General features: G+C 41.0%; 1 protein-coding gene across 1 annotated transcript; it reads right to left on the minus strand.

Annotated features, from left to right (window-relative positions):
* Nucleotides 1–2,634: 2,634 nt before the first annotated feature.
* On the minus strand, nucleotides 2,635–15,624 carry LOC119781197. Its single transcript, XM_038281596.1, has 5 exons — nucleotides 15,513–15,624; nucleotides 9,928–10,219; nucleotides 5,267–5,292; nucleotides 3,778–4,080; nucleotides 2,635–2,814 (listed from the first exon to the last, which is right to left on the minus strand). The coding sequence occupies exons 2-4, from the start codon at nucleotides 10,217–10,219 to the stop codon at nucleotides 3,781–3,783; spliced, it is 618 nt and encodes a 205-aa protein (XP_038137524.1). The 5' UTR covers nucleotides 15,513–15,624; the 3' UTR covers nucleotides 2,635–2,814; nucleotides 3,778–3,780.
* Between the last annotated feature and the right edge of the window lie 8,418 nt (nucleotides 15,625–24,042).

The following is a 24,042-nucleotide window of genomic DNA, read 5'->3' on the forward strand; positions in this document are numbered from 1 at the left end:
CGTACAGTAAATGCCCGGCCTAAGGCAGAGCCCAGCCACCCTGCAGAGGAAGCTCATTTCAGCCGCTTGTATCCAGGATCTCGTCCATAATGGTCATGATCCAGATTTCATGACCTAAAGTCAGGGTAGGAATGTAGAACAACTGCTAATTCTTTACATCTGCTGACAGCATTATGGTGGACACCACACCACTCTGTCAACAGACGGTAATCTCTGCTTTAGCCGTTTTGAACTAAAGGAGATATTGAAATGATTTAGCAGAACATCAAAAACAACATGCAAGCAATCTGAAGCCTAATTTCAAATTTTTTACTATTTTTTATCTGAGCAAACATACTGACTATAAAGTTTGTATTACATTGGGTAAATTCCTTTTGACAGAGTTTGTAACAGATCCAAGCAATCTGTCTTTTTGCTAATGTCCAAATGTTCTGTTTATCGGTTTATGTCCAGATCCAAGAAGCTGATGTGCAGAATGTTTCCAACGAGATCGTAGGGATCATAGGATTTGACCAGAAGGAGTCTAAGCTAGACGTGCAGATCAATAAACAGACGGACACCTTCATCATGGCCTCTCCTCCGTGGCTAAAGTTCTCGGTATCAAACTGGAGGACGACTTTGAAGACGAACTCCTGGAGAAAATGCCTATTTCAGCGGAAGGAAGCAAATATCAAAGGAAACAAGATAATTCAACTTAAACTTAATAAATAAATGTAGACGAATAAGGAAACTGTCCTTTAAAATTTTATAAACCTATTAATTGTCTTTGGAGAAGATGGCTCTTTAAACTCATGTAGCATAATTGATTATCTTGTGATGATTCTTTCTGACTTAAAACATGTAAAGAAGTTCATCTCTTATGTTTTTATAATTCTGCTGTTTCCTTCTATGAACTTGAGAATCTTAACAATCTCAGCACTGAAAGGACATTTTTGGTTATTATGAAATCTAATGTTCTGGAATCATCCTATTGGAATCAAAATACATCATCATACTGAAGTCTTATTGGAGATTCTTTGTTTATTCTGTTCTTTCAATGCCTCAGTTCACTTAGGTTAAAACACTGTCAATTTAGGGTTCTTTTGGAATGAGCCAACAGAGCCCTGTGTTTGCAGCTTCTATTGAGGTCTGTAGCCTAAACCATAGCCTAACCTTAGGCTACAAATCTTTTTGAGGAAAACTTGGTCTGATTCGGGGAGCCACATCCATCACACTTTGGATGGTGCAGTTCTTCTTTCTAGGAATGTGGGTAAATTTACTAGTCATAGAACACTCTCACAACCCATGCAGTTCAGGAAGCATAGTTGTAATTTAACACACCTCCCTACTCCATCCAGACAGTGTCTTGCCCACAATCAAATAAATTAGAAAAGAATCCTAAAGAAGTAAATCATGATTACCTAATTAAGATTCAAATTACTCCAACAGGGGAAAAAGTTGATTAAATGTGGTTTATTTAACAAAATGTGTCTTTCTTAAAAAAAAGTATTTTAGCTAAATCATTGATCTGTGATGATCATATTGATTTACATTTTCTTACAGAAACTTGCCTGCAGCAAGAGGATTATGTCAGCATTAATGAGGCAACTTTGTCTAATGTGGTTCTGGCACAGTGGTGCCAAAAGTGGTCAAATTTTACCAAATGCATTTTTCCCTCATAAAAGGAATATGGACAGATAAATGTGCAGATTTACATTATTGGAGACCTTTTGCATAAGACCAACCTGGGGACGATCTCCTCTCCGAGATCCTATGTGTGTGATAGTGTGATAGAGCAGGAGAAGAGAAGCATCAGAGATGGGGAAGAAAGAACTGGGGAATAGGGTTCTCCCAGGGAGCCATCTCCCCTACTGACCCCAGTAGTTACCCTGTTCCCCAACCTCCATCGGTGGAGTTAGGCGCTAAGCACCTGGGGGAGACCACAACCCAGTCTAGGGGCCCCAGCCCATTTGTAGAATAAAATCATATTTACTGGTCTGATTTGAGATATTAATGCTAGGGTTATTGAATGACAATTATAAAATTAATATGTGTGCATATGAAACATTGAAGAAATAAGATGCTACATTCTGTCCTGTGATTCAATCAGGAGGGTCATTCTAGACTTGCCTTCAGCCAGAAGGCATTTACAGGGTCATAAACTTTTATGACCTGCATCCAGTAGTGAAGCAGAGTCACACTGTTTTGTGACTTGCATCCAGCCGGATGGTCATTTCAGGGTTATTTCCTTTATGACCTGCCTCCGGCCAATAGGTCATAAGGCAGAGTCACACTGTCTTATGACCTGCATCCTGCCAGACAATCATTACAGGGTCTTCTGTTTAAGACCCGCCCTATTATGTTGTAAACTGTAAATAAAAGGCTCTGCTGTGAAGGGAACAGTGAGAAAAGGTGCTGGTTGTGAGCCAGCAGTTCTTCTCCCCTGTGCAGAGGCTGATGTTGCAAATCCCTGTCTGTGTTTGATCATTTCATCCTCTTTAAACTCTTAAACTCACATTTCTCTGGATTTAAACCCAACAATTAAATTTGAATGTGAAATATTTAGATGTTGTGCAGAGTTGTAGGAACAAACGTTGATTCTAATTATACATTTTAGAGATATTTCAAACAATAACTGGAGACAAATGGCAGAAGTTTTCTTTTAAATTCTTTTATTTTGACAGTCTGATTTATTCATAAATCATTTATCTTTAAATGTATTAATATCTAGGAATTTATCCAAAGATGGTTTTGGTTCTTCTTCTGGCCATGTGGAAAGCATCTCTGCATGTGGTAATATGGATAAAACTTTTAGACGCGGAAATCTTCCGGGTTCTGTTTAGAGAAAAGGAAACAGATTAATAAAGCCAAGATGGGTTCAGGGGTCATTTACCATGGTGCCCTTTTAATGAAAAGATTCTTCCAGCAAAAAACATAAAAAATAAAAAAAAACTAAAAAAAAAACACTTTATCCACTACCTACAGAGACGTGTTTGGTTTCGAATCAGTTTTTACAGCTTACAACGTTTATTAGAAATTTTTCAAATAATCATCACTAATTTAGCTAAAATCCCTTTTTCTCATTTTAGTTTATTGAGATAAACTGAAGCAGATAATTTCTTAAAACTTTTAGATGCATCCCTGCTTCAACACAGCTGAATCAAATGAATGGCTTAAAAAGGTAATCAATCATTTGATTCAGCTGTGTTGAAGCAGGGATGCATCTAAAATCTGTAGGACAGTAGATCTTGAGGACCAGGGTTGGAGACCACTGCGTTAGAACATGTGTGAAGCTAATAAATAGGCTTCTCTTCCTGCTATTTGTGGAGTTCCAGAAATGTCCTCTTCACAAAGCTCAGAACATCAGCAGAAGTCTGGGGCACCAAAACCATGCTACCAGCAGGGGCATCATGGGAGGTTCTGCTAAAGTGTTTTTTTTTTTAGCTATGGTGTCATCTGAGCATGAAGGTGGGGCTGTGGACCAGAACTTTCAACCATGATGGAGAATAAAACCTGAGATCACTTTGACTCATCATTACTGAAGCTACTAAATACAAACAGTTTGAGTAGAAAACCACCGACTGACCAACATGAAGGATGAAGGATCTTAACCTGATCATGTAGATCAGCTTGAAAAAAAAAAAAAAACCTCAACATTTTCTGATACGGACCCAGAACCTCCACCATCCATGGATATTCTCATCGTTCTCCTCAGAACCAGGAAATCAGAAGTTAACAGGAACATTTTAACCCATATGGTAAAGGATCAGGCCTGACCATGATACACCCAACACTCACCCTCTATGCTGAGTTCTGCGGTAATTTGGCCACAAATGGACGCAGCAGGTTCTGGACACCAGGGTCGTTCCTCGGTATCTCCTTTATTGCTTCGTTGACCACAGAGATTGATTCAGTTATCCCACACTTCTGAATCAGTTTCTCAGGAAGCTCCCTCTTAAACTTGGCTGTGAACTTGGCTGGAGCATCTATTACACCTTGCTCATCAAAAAAATCCACCATCTCCTTATACTGAGCGTCCTCCAGCATCTTAAAGATTCTGGCCATGGTGTCTGTCCAATCATCTTCTGAGATGCCTGGTATCTATGGTGCAGAGGATGAAAAAATTTCTTTACAAAAGTGGCAGATTCAGATCATTTATTTCAATCAGGAAATCATCAGTTATCCACATAAAAAGTCCAAGTCTGAAGTAAATAATGAATTTAAAAAAACCCCTCCATCTAACCATCGGCCCATTTATCAGATTGATTCATTTTATTTAAATAGCACCAATTTGCCATCCCAAGATACATATTGTACTGAAAATTGACTTCCCCATGAACAGGGCTAAATGTGCATGAATTGTCAAGTTGTGTGTTTCCTAGACTGGCCAGCCAGACTGACCGATAGAGAATCCTTACCCATGTCTCAGTTAAACAGAAGAAGTCAAGTCCTTTGGACAGAAATGGGTCTTACCCTCTCACTTTAAAGGAGAAATGCTTTATTATTAGCATACAGGGCCTTGCAAAAGCGTTTGGCCTATTTAAACTTTTTAAATTTTACACATTTAAGGATTCAAATATAAAAATATCAAATTGTAATTTTTGAGAAGAATCAACAACAAATTAGACATTGAGATACTCCTGTGGAACTCTGTGTATATGTGTGGAATGCTTTTGTTATTTGCTGCAACCAATGTCTATGGATAGACTTGCCCCTAGGGGATAAATAAAGTTGTCTGGATCTGAATAAAAAGTTACTATTTAGTTATATTCTACTGGTATTTAAAAAAATATAACAGATTGTGACAGATTTAACAAAGTAAATTGATTTGGGTTATTTTGACATTAATAATTTGCTTAGATATTGAATTATTATTTGATCAATTATACAGCTTGGGAATAACACATTGGAGTTTAAATGATTTCACTCTGATTAAACACTACAGTGCTGTTGTGATGTTTCAATTCAGTACCCGATATCCAACAAACCAGGACAAAGTTTGAGGAACCTGAAGTATAGAAACTTGAAAGAATTTTAGTGTACAGTTTATATCTGTGATGCAAGAAATGGATCATTGGGTTTTTCTCCTTAATTGGATCCCTGGATCTTTACAGAATGGCTTTGGTTCTGTTACTTAAATATTTTATCTGGAAGCACTTATCAGTGACACAAAATCAGCTTTTGCATCAACATCTTAAAACATTTAAAGGACTTGTTTTTAGATTCTGAGGTCCATGCAATGAGATGGAGTCAGAACAGAACTGCTTTAAACAGAACCAGCTCTCACCTCGGGTCGGCTCCTCATTCTCAGACCTGTAAGAGAAGGAAAATATGTTGAGATGTTTCATGGATCTTCAGGTAACATGCAGCTGTCCAGAGTTTATCTCAGCACAGCTGTGTCTTCATCAGTGCAGATGAACCTGACAGTATCCCGTTATAACATGTATGAAGCTGATAAATAGATGTAACATGAGGGTACAATTAAATGATGATTGAATCTCTTTAGAAGGAGAAGCCGAAGGATAGAGACAGATTTTCCCAACATGCTTTATTCTGTCTTCTTCAACTTCAGAACACCCATTTCCTTGTTTGTTGCACATGGCTAAAGCAAGAATCAGAATCTAAACTATTGCCAGAATCTAAAGCAGATTCAACTAAATGTCTTAAAGATCCAGTCATAAGTTAAAGAAAGTATACTTAACATTACATTTCGAAGCAAACAAGCAATTGTAAACACATGGTCCCGTCCCTAAGATACATCGTAGGTCTAATTGGACGTTTGCCGGGGGGGAATTATTTTGACTATGAAGAAATGTATTTCAGATATCATAAATACATATTCAGTCAAGCTGATGAATATCAAAACAATGACTTAAAGTGTCTAAACATATCTGGATAAAACTTAATATTATAAAACTTGATTCTTTCTAGTGCAATGTAGTTATTTACTTTGTGAATTTCAGTTTCTACTGCAAATATATAATTTAGAAGATCTGTTATTACAGTTATAACAGGAACAGCCCTATTCCCCTGATCTACCAAGGGAACAACACACAATAAATGTTAAAACTACCTGCCATACTGAACTTTATAATTATAATTGAACTTTATTAATTTCAAACTGAAGAAAATGACCTCTGCATTTAACCCATCCCCTCGGGGATGCAGTGGTTAGCGACTGTGTGGCGCCTGGGGAGCAGTGTGGGGTTAAGTGTCTAACTCAGTGACCGAGAGTGGAGGCCGTGGTATTTGAACTCAAAACTTCCAGGACACAACTGCAATGCTTGGGTTCATTATGCCATCAATCCCCATTATTTATTTGTTTATTAATTAATTTTTTTATACTTTGTATAAACCTATGCATCAACTCGAGCAACAATCTTCTCCTTTGCCATCTTCTTCTCCTTTGCAGCTTTAGCACTGTTTCACAGTCTTTTAAACACATTCTCCTTTCTCTTTTATTTCTTCATTAAAATCTCTAGTTCCAGTTGGTTGAAACAGCGTATGGAATGATGTTGTTAAAGTTATTAACCACGTCAAAGTGGATGCCCTTAACTTGCATCTGTTTGAGCAGCTACCACTGGCAGCACATTTCAGTGACAAGGACTGGGTCATCAAACTTGCTTACTTATGCGATATATTCAACCTGCTCAATGAACTCAATCTGTCACTTCAAGGGAAAATGACAACTGTCTTCAAGACGGCAGATAAAGTAGCTGCATTTAAAGCCAAACTGGAATTCTGGGGACGGCGAGTTAACACAAGAATATTTAACATGTTTCAAACATTAGCAGGGATTTTGGAAGAGACTGACCTTGAACCACCATTCTCACAGCTGGTGCACAATCACATGTTTTGCTTTTAAAAGAGTTTGAGCAGTACTGCTCAACCACAAAAGACCCACGAACTGCAAAAGAATGGATCCGCGATCCATTTATAAAAAAATCATGTGAATCGAGCCTGAATCGACACTGTGAGAAGTGTCATGATCTGCCCTGATAGCTCACCTAAATTACTCATGCCTTTCACCTGCTTAACTCTCTCCAGCTCCCAATTATAATTAATCTAATCCACCTGCAGGTTTCCCTTATATTGGGCTCAGTTCCAGCTATCATGGCCAGATCATTGTTAGCTTGTCTAGTCTGTCAGTTCTGCTTTAGGTTCATTTCCAAGGTTCATGTCCCTGGTCCAGTGAGGAGTTTATTCTTCAGCCAGTGTCCTTAGGTGAGTTAATTCCCTGACCAGTGGTGAGAGCGTTTCAGCATTTCCCTAATTATTCTATTTTCCTGCTTCCGCTTCCTCTCACCCACTGGCCCTGTCTGTCCCTGTCTCACCTGCCTGCCTGAACCTCTGTTGGACTGCTGCTGGATTCTGCCCGTCTGTGCGTTTCTGTCTAAGCTGGATGCTCAACGCACTGGACCCTGACTGAACCTGTCCTCCAAGGTGTGTTTCTGTCTGAGCTGGATGCTCGACGCACAGGACTCTGAACCTACCTTCGCGCTCTGATGGATTCCTGGAACCCGGATCTGTCCGTTCCTGAGTGGACTGTACTGTTGAACTAGATAAGTGACTCACTCTAATTATCATCTTCTGTTAAGATGATCGTGGCCACTAACCTGTGTTTCTCTCCAGAGAAACAGTAATTGTTTGTGCCCCACACCTGCAGTTGCTGCGGTCGCAGTTCCACAGCAACTCGTTTCTGTTTTACTTTAATAAAAGTTTTGAACTTTCCTACTGGCTGTCTCACCTTGAATAGTGGGTGCATCTGCCCCGTTTTATGACAAGAAGCGGAATAACTCCTGGAGATTGAAAATTACAGAGGCCTCAAAACTTTGTTTCAGAAAACAACTCTGCCAGCATTCTGGATTAAAATCAAGGCAGAATATCCTGAGATTGCCACAAAGGCCCTGAAAACCCTGCTTCCCTTTCCAACATCCTATCTTTGTGAAGTGGGATTTTCTGTGGTTACAGCAACCAAAAAATCTAAGGAGCAGATTGGACATCAGGAACGGACTACGTGTGTCCTTGCCTCCGATTACTCCTAGATGGGACAAGCTCATTGCTCCAACTAATTCAACGTAATGGTGAGTTTTTTTACGCGGTTTGTATTTGTTTTTATGACAGTTGTATCTTTTTATTTAATTGTATTTACCCCCCACACTTCAAAGGCCAGTCCATGAAAATATTGTCTGACATTTAACCGGTCCGTGGCGCAAAAAAGGTTAGGGACCATTGATTTAGAATTTATTGAAATAATTAATTGCAGCCGTTGTGAAACCGAAAACTCAGTTCTGCTCATTTCTTTGTCATTAGAACCTTGATCTCTAAACCCGTAAAGTCTCTCTTCTTGTTCCTCAAAGCCATTTCTATGAATGAACAGAGCCTGACAAGCACTAACAGACGTAGCAGTTGTATGGCATTATTGGCGCGGTAATTATGCAGATTTACATTTCTCATGAAAACATGCTCACAGTAGGTTTAGGAGGATCATTTAGGATAATGCAATGAAGTTGAGAGTGTTTGATGAATCTGATGTGGTGCATTTGTAGCAGCCTGTGGTAAAAGAAAAAGCAAGAAAAGAAAAATTTATGACAAGAATATGAAATTGTTGTTGCATGAGGCCAGTTGTTATTGAAGCTACTACTGTTTGGCTTGGCCTACCCTCATATACCACTAGTGATACTTCACCCCAATCTAACTATGCTCCATTACAGGCTGGTTTCCACACATTGAAAATGGTTGATTTAGACCTGGACACATTCCTTCTGATCCAGTGACCCAATCGATCCCCAGCACAAGCAGCTTCAGTGCAACAGAAACCACCACCATCTGATAAGGGTGCTGATGATGTCAGACGAAACCATATTCCAAGACCCCTTTGTGCAAGTCTGGCTTTGAAAACTACTTCTACCCTGTTACCCTGCACAAGCATGCTTGCTTAAAGAAAAAGCTCGCAGATCCAACAGCAGCATCACTATGCCGTTGATAGAGGGTGCTGGCCTCAACAGTGACCCTGATGGAGTTTATTGTCCCTGGATCGCTAATGACATTCAGTCTACTGCCAAACTTCTCCCAAACCCTGAAGATCATAGAGAAAAGTTTGGGAAGGACCTGCCAATTCTGTGCAGCAAAATTTTCTTGACGAGGACAGGAAAGGCAGCAAAAATCAAAGTGATTGATTTGGCCCACCTGGCCTATTTTTCTGCTTTTAACATCAGAGAAAAGAATCCTGTTTACACTCACAAGATAACGGTACATATGAGGTCGATGTTGCTTCTATGCTCCTCGAAAATATCAATCACCTGCTATAATGAACAACTAGGTTTTTAAGGCTGTTTCCAAGGGCCCTGATGAGTCAGTTGAGGAGTTTTGTAATGCAGGAAAGATAGTCTTCAACAAACAATCTGGTCTCAAGTGCCCTGGTAAGCTGGGGAATAGGTGAGCTGCAAGGTAGCGTCTGCTCTGCAGCCACATTATAGATGAATTCAGACCTAACATTGCTCCTCAGACAGGCATCTCATATGTAAGAATGAGGATTGCCGTCTGTTTAGATGAGCTGACACAACATACCAGGCATGACAAGGAGTTTATCCAAGCCAAGACAAGAAAACTACTGAGAAAAGTAACAAAAACCTCCCCTAGAACACCCTAACAATTTTTTCTGATGTGTCTTATAACCTCAAATACAAAAATATCTAATAGACAAACTGACTGACCAGCATAGAGGATTGAGGATCTTAACCTGATCATCAAATCAGCTGCTGTAAAATACAACATCAACAATTTCTGATAAGGACCTACTGTAGAAACCTCCACCAGCCATGGATCTTCTAATTTTTCTCCCCAGAACCAGGAAATCAGGAGTTAAAGGAATAATTTTAGCCAATATGGTAAAGGATCAGGCCTGAACATGATTCAACATTACACTTCCAATAACTGAGAACTCACCCTGTGGTCGTAGTTTGGCCACAAATGGACGCAGTAGATCCTGGACACCAGGGTCGTTTCTTGGTATCATATTCATTGCTTCGTTGACCAAGTTGATGGATCCATCTATGCCAAACACCTGATTTAGTTTCTCAGGAAGCTCCTTCTTAAACTTGGCATTGAGCCTTGCTGGTGAGGTAAATTCAGGTTGCTCATCAAAAAAATCCACCATCTCCTTGTACTGAGTGTCATCCAGCTTCTGAAAGATTCTATCCATCGTGTATGTCCAATCATGTTGTGAGATATTTGACATCTGTGGTGTAGAAAAAGACAAAAACATCCATAAAAGGAACAGATTCAGGTAATTTCATCAACTCTGGAAATCATTGTCTGTTCTTCAGTCGGACTGCAGCTGAACCAGTAGAGGGATTCATCTGCAGGACTTAGAAGTCCACACCCTGATTAAAATGTACTGAGGAAACTATGGAAACATGAACCATAAAAACATTCTTCCAATACAATCTTAAAATTCAATCATTACTGTGTTGCAGGACCTTATTAAAAATTATAATTTGACTGTACATCTTAGTCTAAAGCATTTATTTTATGTCATCATAAGGTGCAGGATACATTTTAGTGATTTTTCTCTATTGTAAAATCTAGCTTAACTAATACTGAAGAAAACCAGAAAAAACCTTATCAAACTGATATACTTGTATTTTTAATTTGACTCATCATGTTAAACAGCCAACTCACAATCAAGTCGGCTGGACTTCTATATCTAATGTTTCAGTAGTTCATGTTGCCCTATCAGACCATTTGTTTCTTTACTTTGAAACAATTTTTTCCCACTGATCTAATGGCCTAAAGATGTTATAAGAAAACGTGTTATTATGGAATGTACAATTGTAAACTAAACCCAGGTTTATCCTTCTGTTTCCACTTTACCCTGTAACTCAGTAGATGAGCTGGTAGATAGTTTCCATTCTAAAGCTGCAGGCATAATGGATTCCATTGCTGCAGTTAAAGTTGTCTCTGGAAAGATGAAATCTCCATGGAGAAATGCTCCAGTATTTAGAAATTAATATATGGAGTGCCATAAAACTGAATGAAGGTGGTGAAAAAAATGCACTACTGTGATATTTATAAAGAGACTCCACAGGCACAACTAAAAGAGAATTATCAACAACACATCAACAATGAGCCTTATTTGCCACAGTCAGCAGGTTAACAAACCCTCCTATGTTTGTGGCAGAAGAATTCTAATCTAAAAAGGGCTGCAATTACTTTGCAAAGTGCTATACTGAGAAAATACAAGGTATTAGAAAATAATTCTGTACATTAACGCCAACTGCAGTACCAATACTGTCACTTTAAGCTTAGCAACTTTTCCTGCTGTCTCGATGTTTTACCCACAAGTTTTTTTTTTTAAGAAAGTCAGGTCAGGTGTCCACCTGGGCATTAAAGTACATTTTGTTTTGGTACTATATTGGCACAGAATACGGGAAATTAGTTACTAAAAATGTCCCATTAACATCACTGAGACATCAGATTATAAAACATCATGTAGCTTTAACACTGCAAGTCCCAAGAATTTCAGGTTTCCTGCAAATCTCCACTCCCCTCCCAAAGTTTGTGTATTCACTCCACCTTGCTAACTGTCACTATCATAATGCAAATAACCCCTGATAGTACCAGCCCCAGAACATGAAGCTTTTGAGAAAGGCTGACCCAGGAATCAATGAGAGCATGTTTCATACCATTTCCAACTGGTTTTCAATGTAGATTTTTTTTAATGATCGCTGCTATATTTAATTCCGTATTCAAATTTGGTATTCAGTTCAATTTAGTGCAATAATAATTAAAATTATGGTAATAATATAAACAATGTGTCAGACATTTTTTATGCTAGTTGTTACAAACACTGCAAATTCAAAAGTTTTTTCATTCAAACACTGCTTAAGTTTTTCATTTAAACCCTGCTTATGAATTCCTAAGCAATATCTTAATATAAATATTTTGCATTAAAAAATGTTCTCATCATTAAATCAGGAAGCTTTTTAGCAAACCAGCTTAAAACAAATAAAGAAAAAAACAACTGTCTGTACTGGTATAGACTTAACAGGGTAGATGCTGTTTTAGATACTTTAATAAAGCTATATATTCATCAACAATAAATCCATCAGATAGTAACAATGATACATTGTTAGACAAAATAACACTTCCTACATTATGTGATAAGCAAACCAAGGCCCTGGATTATCTGCTAACAACAGTTAAACTTCAGGAAGCTCTCAAAAATCATGCCCAATAAAAGTCTCCATGTCCTGTTGGGTTTCCAGAAGAATTTTATAAAGAATTCTGATATAATCTGGAACCAAAATCCCAGAAAATGCTGTAAATTATGGAAAGGGACAAGCTTCTGCCAAATATGAATTCTGCAAACATCAGTCCTTATCTATCCTACCTGTCATGGTTCTGCCCACTTCTTTTTTTAGTTTTCAGTTGCTGTGTGATTTTGTATTTTCTTGCTCATTGGTTTCTTTCCCATTTTGTGCCATTGTGATTGTTTTCTAGCAGTGTTGTTTTCTGTGTTACTCTCTGTTGCCCCCTTGAGCCAGTCTCCTTTACCCTAGTTTCTAGTTGCTTCTGTCTACATCTGCTCCTAGTCAGCTGATTACCCCAGTATTTCTTCTGTCTCCCGTATATAACTCCTCATGTTCAGTTCCCCAGTGCTGGTTTCTCTTCATTACTTAATTTCTAATGTATGTTCCTCCTGAATGTCTCCCTGTTTTGGTTCCTGGTTTCCCTGCCTGTTGTTGATTGGATTTATTGTTCTGATGCTACAACATCAAATAAATCTGCACGAACTCATCTCTGCCACCTTTGGATCTAATTAAAGTTGAGCTTAATATAATTTGAAAAGTTATTTCTTGTTAGATATATTTAGAACAACCTGGTATCATAAAGGGAAGGCATGCATCTATCAATGTTCAGAGATTAATAAATCTACTAGACAATTCCTACAGTGAAACATTAAAACCAACATATTATCACCAGACACACAAATAAGTGGTTGATAAAGTTAATAGGAAGTTTTTGTTTGCATCTCAAAGTATATTTTGTCTTCGTACACAATTTCCTAAATTGGTTAAAAATCACAACAGCATTTAGTAAAACAAATAATCAAACTTCTTTCTGCGTTAATCTGCAATGGGGCACTAAACAAGGATACATGGATTGAACCACAAGCTGCAGCAATCGGATAAAATCAATGTTATTAAAGTTATTAAATGCAAGAAGATAGAACACATTGCAAAAACATTCTGAAAATGAGTAAAAAAATTTCAAAATAAAAGTATTTACCCTTAATTTGAATAGGAAAATAAGATGAATGAGTATTTTTACCCTTAAAATAAGATTATTAGATAGTATACACTTCAAGTAAGATAATATTTTCTTTTCTTATTTTAAATGCAAATGTTTTTATTACATTGGTAAAGTTTCCCACTTACCCGCTCAGTTCAAGAAAAATACACAAGAAAAAAATGACTCACTTATATTTACTTTTTTTGCAGTGCATAAAAATCAGTTAAGCAGAAAATATATTACTCTTTCTTCAGCACACAAAAACCTTACACTTCCAGTAAATCTATGATAAGCTTTCCCAGCTGGATTAGAAAATGAATTAAATTCTTGAAACATTTATTTAAAGGAAAAAAAAAATGATTTGATTTGCCAGCTTAATTTCACAGAATAGGATTTCGAAAAGACACATTCCACGAAATAAACTTGATATACTAAACCTTAATCCTACTGTTCAAAATATGTTTATCCAAAATAGATAAGCCTATATCAGTTCCGAATGGAAAAAACAGAAGCTTAATTATCAGTAAGCCTTGATCAAAATGTTAGTCTAAAATCTGTCAGGGGATTTAGACACTTAAGGGCACATTACCTTTTGAGTATGTTTGGCTAATGGATAATCTCTGACTCAAACTCTCTTCAAAAAAGGAGATATGTAACTGCTGCGCCATCATTCTGACGAGGTCTTGGCTGAATCCAGCAATACTGGACGGTGCTGTTGGCCTGGGGTACTGATGCTGTACCGTGCCAATAGAAACAAAGAGCTCTGCATGAATGGAGGCTCCTCTGAGACTGTTCCCAGGCAATCTTCAGCATCTAGAGGGGAAGCACTGCCCTCTGCAGGTGAAAATGAGGGGAGCATTCTAGATGCTTCCCTGCCAAATGCTGAAACATCCCCAGCCGGCTCCTCCCTGCCCGCTCCGGCTTCCACACCTCCAGCATCGTCTGCCGCTGCTAAAAGCTGCAGATGGCACAACTGCTGCTTCAACCACGTCAGCATCTTCAACCCAGGGGGTACCACCCTCACTGCATCGTCATCATCATCCTCTTCCTCCCCTGAGCCAGGAGAAGTGGGTGCTTCAGGAGCTGGAGGCAGTAGTATCTTACCAAGGCTGCTCTTTAAAAAACAAAATTGTCTAAAGAGCTGTTCTAAACGAAGTTTCTTTTTGTCTACACTTGTGTATACAAAATGATCAAAAAAATATGTCTAAGTTGTATTGACTGGCTTAACAAATTTCAATTATCTTCATGTCAACCATGAAGATAATCAAAAATAAATATATTATTATTCCATGTTCACCAATGAGCACCTAGATGTGTTCTTGAAAATGGCTTTGCTACCTTCCAACTCCTGTTTTTAAAACCTCTCAGGGCAACCTGAATTGTCAAGGATTGTTCTTTATTTCAAAAAGCACTTCAGATACCAATAAGGACAGGTCTGTGAAGCTTAAAGTTATACTTTCAAGTTATTCGTTATATGTAAATTAAAACACAGGTGTATAAACAAATGCATTTTATTTCTGTATTAAATATTGTTCAAAGTAACTGATAAATATTGAATGTCATTAAACTTTTGTGGTTTGCTGATTTTCCACGTTCAGACCCTGAAGATTTGTAACTATTGAACCCTGCTCTAGGTTTTCCAACAATGAATAACACATTTTTACAATCTGTCCTGGTGATATAATTTCAGTGCATATCAGAGAGAACAAAATATGTGAACATCCAGCAGTTAGAGGCGGCTGGTCGATTTATTCTACCTCAAACGTCTGCCAGAGGGCAACAGTTAAATAAATGCTGGGGTGGGCTTTTGTCCTCAATTATGTTTTGTGCTTTCCTGATGCAGTGAGAACTGAATAATTCATCTAGAGATGGAATTAGGCATTCCCAAGAGAATGTTGCAGGCTCAGGTCTGTAAAGTTAATTTAAGGAAGATGTAGCAGCCTCTAGAATTTGTGAAGTAAATGATAAAAACAGCAGCTGCAACTTAAAAATATAATTGATATAGTTCAGGGCTTGGGTTAGCATTAAAAAGTAAGGTTTAACTCTAACCCAAAAAAAAAGGAAGCAAAATCCCTTGAGTTTCTTGGTTTCTATTTTTTTATGTTTTATTCAGGAAATAATTTCAAAAAATTTCTCTGTGAGCTGAATTTACGGAATAATTTATGTTAAATAAATGAAATGGTTACTCAGTTTTAAATAACATCTAAAAAGACCTGAATAACTTCTAAAATCCTTACCTTTGTCGGTTCTCAGGTGAAATTCTTCAGTTTTCTTGGCCTTCCTTTACTCTTGCTTCCCAGGTTTCAATTGGTTTGGAATTGAAAGGTCTTATAGCTCATGAGATTCAGTGAAGTCACACCCTAGGTAAATCAGTGACTCACCAGTGTGACTTAAGTGTTTATTTCCCTATGATTCATGTCAGCCTATAGGTTATTTGCCTGTAATGCAAACTCTATTCTGAGTCTTACAAGCTGAAAAATGCAGCTTTGTTTTCAAAGAGCAGGACGCCATTAGCTGCTGTTTATTTTACTGCATTGACTGCTCAAGGCACTTTACAGAGAAAATTCAACCGGATCATCCAATCGGATTGGTTCAAAGTTTTCTATATAAGGAAAACCAGCTGATTGAATTGACTCAATGACTCTTCATGATTCTCTTTGAGGACCATGCAGCAATAGTAGACATTCTGTTGGAAGCTGGAGAAGTACCTCTCTTCTCCAGCAGAGTCTGCCGTGGATCCTCCTGAGCAGAGCCCTCTGCACAGCTGCTGCTCGTTACCATCATCAGGAGGACCCACTACTTAAGCTGTCTTCAGACCTTGCCTCAACGCCGCAGTGTTGAGCCAGTTGGTTAGCACCTAAGCCCTGAACCTCTGAGAACTTTGCTTGCTCTGAGATCCTGACAGGATCCTAATCTTGTCTCTGTTTTTCCAGGAAAATCTCCTTCGTGAAGCTCTGGAAGAGCTTAACCCACCGAGCCTGCCCTCAGAGCCAAACCTGAAGACTTCCCCTGGATTCTCTTGCAGCTCTGGACCAAGAGCTGGAGATCCTAAGTCAAGGTCAGCTACCTTTCAGAAGCAAGACGCTGAAGCAGCTAACGGACTCAGCTAATCAGACTCTCTCCAGTTCCAACAACCTTCCTCTCCAAGATCCATTCAAGGACCCACAAGGTACAAACCAGAGACTATCAAAGGACAAACCGCTAAGAGCCCAGCTAACTAACTGTCTTCCTCACAGACTCCGGTGAACCCGTTGCCCAGGACCATACCAGAACAAACTACCATTGGATTGTATTCAATAAACTCTGTTAACTTTTCATCTGTTTCCTGTGTCGTGGTGTTCTGCATAATTGGGTCACATTCGTGTACCGATCATGACAGAACACTGCGGCCAAACACAGGACCCAGCAGAGCACCTCCGGAGGAGGCTTGAAGTACTAGAAGCTCAAGTCCATGGTCAAGCCAAAACTCTCCGTGAGTTGAATGCTTTTGTTGAACACCATAACCAGACTTTACAGTCTTTCACCGGCTATTTTGGAAGCGCTAATGCCGTTCCGGCAGCGCAACCACTTCCGGGTCCAATTCCCCCTCTGAGGTCACCAGAAGTGACGTCATCAGAGTTCCGCCTAAGCCTACCTGAAAAATTCTCGGGTAATATGAAGGAATGCAGAGGATTTTTATTTCAGTGCAGATTATTGTTCCAGAACTCTCCCAACGGTTTTTCGACGGACTTTAAGAAAGTAACCTTTATTCTCTCTCAACTAACAGGAAGAGCTTTGGAGTGGGCCCAGGCCAGATTTCCCTCATATGAAAGTCTCAACTGCCGATACTCTGATTTCATTTCTGAGTTCTCCCAGGTTTTTAATCAAGAAACTGATCAAACAATTGACTCTCGTGCTCTTTTCAGTATTAAGCAGGGAGATTCATCTGTGGCTGATTTTTCGATCAACTTCCGGGTTAAGGCAGCAGCTTCCGGATGGAATCAAAGTGCTCTGAAGGGAGCTTATTTCATGGCCTTAAATGAGAATATTAAAGACGAACTGGCGACTCTCGACGAGCCAGCCTCCCTTGAGGATCTAATCAAACTAACAATTAGATTGGACAACAGAATTAGAGCCAGAAACAGCTCCAAGATAAGAAACTCTGGGTCTCACGCCCCTACATCTGCCTCAAATATCGTGACGGTTTCTTCTCCTCCCACAGAGCGACCAAAGGCCCAGTCCCTCCCTCTGCCTGTTCAGGCTTCACATTCAGGTGGTATGGAGGTCGAACCTATGCAGGTGGGACACACTCGGCTTACTCCTGAGGAGAGACAAAGACGTTTTTTGAGCAGACTTTGCATCTATTGTGGTGAAAGTGGACATTTCATTGCTTCCTGCCCGGCTAAATTAAAAGGCAGGGCCCGCCAGAGGATCTGAGGAGTCTGGCGGGCCAAACCAACTCTAAGAAATCTCCTCGATTGATGCTTCCTGCCACTTTGTTTTGTGATAATCAGAACCTCTCCTTTTCTGCCTTTATTGACTCAGGCTGTGAACGGAACCTCATAGACGCTAACCTTGTTCAACAGTTGATGATTGAAACTGTTCCCCTTTCTCAACCTCTCCGTGTCTCTGCCATTGATGGGAAAAATCTCTACCAAGTTACTCATCAAACTCAACCCCTCGAGCTCCTCCTCTCAGGTAACCATCGGGAAACTATCACATTTTTTGTCATTCCTTCTGCATGTTCCCCATTGGTGCTCGGATTCGAATGGCTGGAGAAACACAATCCACGCATTAATTGGACTGAACGTCACGTGGAAGCATGGTCTTCGTCATGTCATGAGACTTGTCTTCGGTCGGCAGCCCCCGTGGTGGGGCCTCCTAGAGGGGGGGGAGAGATGGACTCTCCTGACCTATCTTCAGTTCCCTTTGAGTACCATGACTTGGCCCCGGTCTTCAGTAAGGTCAGTGCTACGTCCCTTCCACCACATAGACCATATGACTGTGCAATTGAGTTGTTACCTGGAGCACCGTTACCCAGCAGCCGTTTATATAACATCTCCAAACCAGAACGAGAGACAATGGAGAGGTATATTAACGAGTCTTTAGCTGCTGGAATTATTCGCCCGTCCTCTTCTCCTTTGGGTGCTGGTTTCTTTTTTGTTGGCAAGAAGGATGGTTCATTAAGACCATGCATTGACTACAGAGGGTTGAACCAAATCACTATAAAGAATAAGTACCCTCTACCTCTCCTAGCCTCAGCTTTTGAACCTGTTCAGGGGGCAACAGTCTTCACCAAACTGGATCTGAGAAACGCATATCATCTCCTCAGAATCAGAGAAGGAGATGAATGGAAGACTGCTTTCAAGACACCATTAGGTCAGTTCGAGTACCTGGTGATGCCTTTTGGTTTAACAAACGCCCCCGCCTGCTTTCAAGCACTAGTGAATGATGTTCTCAGAGACTTTTTAAATGTGTTTGTCTTTGTCTATATAGACGACATACTCATTTATTCACGGAACTTAACTGATCACAAGAAACATGTCCGCCTGGTGTTACAGAGGCTACTGGAGAACAAGTTATTCGTCAAGGCAGAAAAATGTGAGTTCCACCAACCATCAGTGACCTTTTTGGGGTTTGTGCTCGAGGGCGGGCAGGTTAAGCCTGCTGAGGACAAGATAAAGGCGGTATTGGACTGGCCGATTCCTGAAACTCGAAAACAGCTTCAAAGGTTTTTGGGGTTCGCCAATTTTTACCGTCGTTTCATTAGAAATTATAGCCAGACGGCTCAACCTCTGACCTCTTTAACTTCGGTTAAGAGGAATTTTCAATGGACTCCCGAAGCTCAGGCTGCTTTTGATAAACTGAAATCTTTGTTTTCCAGAGCACCGGTGTTAATTCAGCCTGACCCTTCTAAACAGTTCATCCTGGAGGTCGATGCTTCGGATTCTGGCGTTGGAGCCGTCCTTTCCCAGAGACTCGACTCAGATCAAAAGATTCATCCATGCGCTTTTTTCTCTCGCAGACTCTCATCAGCAGAACAGAACTACGGCGTTGGAGATCGAGAACTATTAGCCATCAAATTGGCGTTGGAGGAGTGGAGACACTGGCTAGAGGGAGCTGAGCACCCGGTTCTAGTCTGGACTGATCACAAGAACCTTGCTAGCATCCAGTCTGCCAAACAGGCCAACCCTCGTCAATCCAGGTGGTCCATTTTCTTCTCCAGATTTAATCTCGTTATCTCCTACAGACCCGGATCAAAGAATGTGAAACCAGACTCCCTCTCGCGCCTATACTCCGTCGATCAACCCGAGACACCAGAGCCAGTCCTCCCGGCCTCTTGTACTGTGGGAGTCGTGAACTGGGAGATATCCGATCTCATTAACTCCGCCCTGGCCACGGAACCCGACCCAGGTAACGGTCCGGCTAACAGAACTTATGTTCCGTCTTCCGTCAGGTCCAGGCTCATTCAATGGATGCACACTGCCAAATTCTCGGCCCACCCTGGAGTCAGTAGAACCATCGCTCTCATCACCAGACGCTTCTGGTGGCCCACTCTCCACAGGGACGTAAAGGAATATGTGCTGGCCTGCCCCACTTGTGCTAGAAACAAGGCCTCGCATCAGCCACCCTCTGGTCTGCTACAACCTCTTCCGATCCCTTCACGTCCATGGTCCCACATTGCCATAGATTTCGTCACTGGTCTCCCCGTCTCTCGAGGTATGTCCACAATACTCACCATCGTTGACCGTTTTTCCAAGTCCTGTCATTTAGTCCCTCTCAGGAAGCTCCCCTCGGCGTTCCAGACTGCTCAGCTTCTTGTGAAACACGTCTTCAGATTACATGGCATTCCCCAGGAAATCCTATCAGACCGTGGTCCTCAATTTATCTCTCAAGTTTGGAAAGCCTTCTGCTCAGCTCTGGGCTGTAAGTCTGCTTTAACTTCAGGTTATCATCCACAATCCAACGGTCAGACCGAGCGCATGAATCAGCACCTTGAATCCACCCTCCGCTGCCTAACCTCCAACAACCCCACCGACTGGAGCCAATACCTCCCTTGGATCGAGTACGCCCATAACTCCCAGAGATCTTCTTCCACCGGCCAGTCACCATTTCAGGTCAGTCATGGATACCAACCACCACCTTTTCCCGCAGATGAAAAGGAGATAGCAGTCAGGACCATCAACCAACACATCCGCCGCTGTCAAAAGATTTGGAAGGAAATCATCACCACCCTCAACAGATCATCAGAGACCACCAAACGTTTTGCCGACTCTAAGAGACGTCCCGCTCCTGAGTACACCATCGGACAGGAGGTATGGCTGTCTACCCGGGACATTCCCCTCAAGGGAATGTCTCGGAAACTGTCTCCCAGATTCATCGGTCCGTTTAAGGTTTCCCAGGTCATCAGTCCCTCCGCAGTCCGTCTCCAGCTACCTCCGAGTCTACGCATCCATCCCACCTTTCATGTCTCTCAGGTCAAGCCCGTAGTCTCTAGCCCTCTGTGCCCGCCATCCGACTCCCCACCACCCGCCCTGGAAGTCGATGGCCATCCTGCGTTTACCGTCCGTCGCATCGTGGACTCCCGTCGGCGAGGTCGCGGCTGGCAGTACCTCGTCGACTGGGAGGGCTACGGACCTGAAGACCGTCAGTGGGTTCCCGGCTCTTACATCCTCGATCCTTCCCTGATCGAGGAGTACGAGCGTTCCTGCCCATCTACTTCCTCCGGACCGCCAAGGGGCGGTCGTTGAGGGGGGGGTACTGTTGGAAGCTGGAGAAGTACCTCTCTTCTCCAGCAGAGTCCGCCATGGATCCTCATGAGCAGAGCCCTCTGCACAGCTGCTGCTCGTTACCATCATCAGGAGGACCCACTACTTAAGCTGTCTTCAGACCTTGCCTCAACGCCGCAGTGTTGAGCCAGTTGGTTAGCACCTAAGCCCTGAACCTCTGAGAACTTTGCTTGCTCTGAAATCCTGACAGGATCCTAATCTTGTCTCTGTTTTTCCAGGAAAATCTGATTCTCCTTCGTGAAGCTCTGGAAGAGCTTAACCCACCGAGCCTGCCCTCAGAGCCAAACCTGAAGACTTCCCCTGGATTCTCTTGCAGCTCTGGACCAAGAGCTGGAGATCCTAAGTCAAGGTCAGCTACCTTTCAGAAGCAAGACGCTGAAGCAGCTAACGGACTCAGCTAATCAGACTCTCTCCAGTTCCAACAACCTTCCTCTCCAAGATCCATTCAAGGACCCACAAGGTACAAACCAGAGACTATCAAAGGACAAACCGCTAAGAGCCCAGCTAACTAACTGTCTTCCTCACAGATTCCGGTGAACCCGTTGCCCAGGACCATACCAGAACAAACTACCATTGGATTGTATTCAATAAACTCTGTTAACTTTTCATCTGTTTCCTGTGTCGTGGTGTTCTGCATAATTGGGTCACATTCGTGTACCGATCATGACACATTCGCTTGCATTGTGTCATTGACTGTAAAGCAATCCCTCACATCAAGCATTCATGCAACAACAGTGGAGTAAAAGGAAACTTACTTTTAACTGGAAGAAAACTCCAGCAAAACCACAACCAAGGTCAGCGTCAATGTGCATTGGCAAATGTTGAAATACATAAATCAAGTGACTACAATGGGTGAAAATAGCCGTTGTGAAGCGATCTGAAATAATTAACTGCCGAAAGAGTTCAGCACCAGACGACTGTTCTGACTGAATTATTGCTTTTTCTCTCTGGTCTGACAGACCAGTGGCCTACTGCTCCAGAGCAGAGTGGAGATTGTACTACAGAGTGGAATAACCAACTTATTAATGCGCACCATAGTCATGAATTCAAGCAAACTTACAGCAGTCAGGATTTTCATTTCGCAGCGTCCAACCGGACGTGTATTTATCCTCCTTTATGAGGCACAAGACTTGAAGAGCAGATTTTTATTTTTTTTATTTTTGCTGGGCTGCAGCACAATATCCAATCATCAAAAATGCATCACTATCTGATATATCAGATGATTGGCTAAGAGTGGCGGCATGTTAGATAAAGATCTGCTTGTCATTGGTTACAAAAGTAAACAAGGATCAGAATTACTGATGCCATTAAAGTTAGCATCCTGTCAAAACCAGGACGTCGTTTAACCCAGAATGGACAAAAGAGCGTGAATTTATAACCAAAGGTAGTGGAGATTCATTCCATGGTTTCTACCACTTCGTCGAAGCGATGTGGGCGTAAACAGGCGAGGAAAAGCTGCAATTGAACTGCGAGCACGGATTAAGATAAAAGTAATAAACGTGCAGCAGCGAACTCTTCAATGTTGGCTTTTACATTAAGTTTCGTCGCCCCTGGATGCCAAAATAATGTGTGCAGAGCTGCAAGGTGGGGTATACTATAAAACATCACTAGTCTTACGTAAGTGTAGACTGTGAGGTGAAAGTGGATTTCAGTGATTCGCCCATAGCTAAAGGCATTACCATAAAGACAGGTCTGCTGCACACAGACACTTAAGATAAGTTCCCAAAAGACTGAGGCTCTCAAAAAAAAGCTATACTTTTAGAGCAGATGAATGTGTTTTCTACAATCTCTTTTGTTGTCTAAAAAAAATATTACGCTATTTTGTTATGAAATTTCTTGTTAAAAATATTTTTTTTTACGTTTAAGTCCACACATCTTATGCTTTGTGGTATTCTGCACTTTAAAGATTAATGTCGGTGGTCACTTTTTAAACACCACAATGTATTAAATAAATACAAATGCTGGGAACCAATTCTTTTTAACATTTCTTTAATATTTTGTTCTATTCAGCTACACAAGCCTCCTCTTTAAACTACTAAGAATTGTACTATAAATGTGTCTTTACCCGATTCTTATGTACACCTTAGCAATTTATTGATATGCCGCACAATGTCCTCATTTTTGGTGCTATAGAAATGGCCACCCTACCTATAGGAGAGAAACAGCAATAAACACTGAAAAATAGGCCCACTGCATCAGACTGAGCATTTGGTATTCAGTGGTAAAAAAACAGCAGAAATAGCTGCTAGAATTTGTGGAAAAAAAAACTTATAAAAACAGACAATGCAACTTTTAAAATATAATCAATATATTTCAGGGCCTGGATTAGCATTAAACTGCATGGTTCTTCTCTTAGAAGAAAATAAAATCTGAACTGTTTTGTGCACATAGTTTTATGCATCCAGCAGTGGGATGTTCCACATCCAGCCGATGTACCTCATTGGCTCTGTAATATCCTGGTTTATGAACTTGGTTCTCTTATGACTTTGGCTCATATATTCCCTTCAGGACACAGCTGCTCCTTGGTGTTGGTTGGCATCAGCTCACCAGCCGGCCCCAGAGCTCGGGGGACAATCTTAGCTCAGCGAAAAAACCTCCATCAGAGCCAGCGGTTCTTCACACACGGCTATGCCAAGAGAGGGCTGCTGCAGCTAATGTTAGACCTGACTGCGGTTAACATCGGAGGTCCGCCTGTTGCCACGGTTCTCTCAACATAAGAACTTTTTTTAAATTACGCACTAAATCAGTAAATGGGCCATATAGTGATGGTTAGAAGTATATTTTCTCGCCTCAAATTATCTTAAAATGTACTTTTATACAACCACAGAAACAGAAAAGAGAACTTTTAACTTATTTCTCTGAACTCTGTGAGTCCTCGCCTGGAAGCTGCTGCTTCCGCGGTGCATGCTGGGACAGGCTATCAATCTTGATAACAGACAAGTCTGCTCTGATGCAGGCTGTTTAAAGATTGAGGGGCGAGAACAAAATCCAGGGACCA

The sequence above is a fragment of the Cyprinodon tularosa genome, unplaced genomic scaffold (assembly GCF_016077235.1).
Source record: "Cyprinodon tularosa strain WSP-4 unplaced genomic scaffold, ASM1607723v1 ctg172, whole genome shotgun sequence".
NCBI lineage: Eukaryota > Metazoa > Chordata > Actinopteri > Cyprinodontiformes > Cyprinodontidae > Cyprinodon > Cyprinodon tularosa.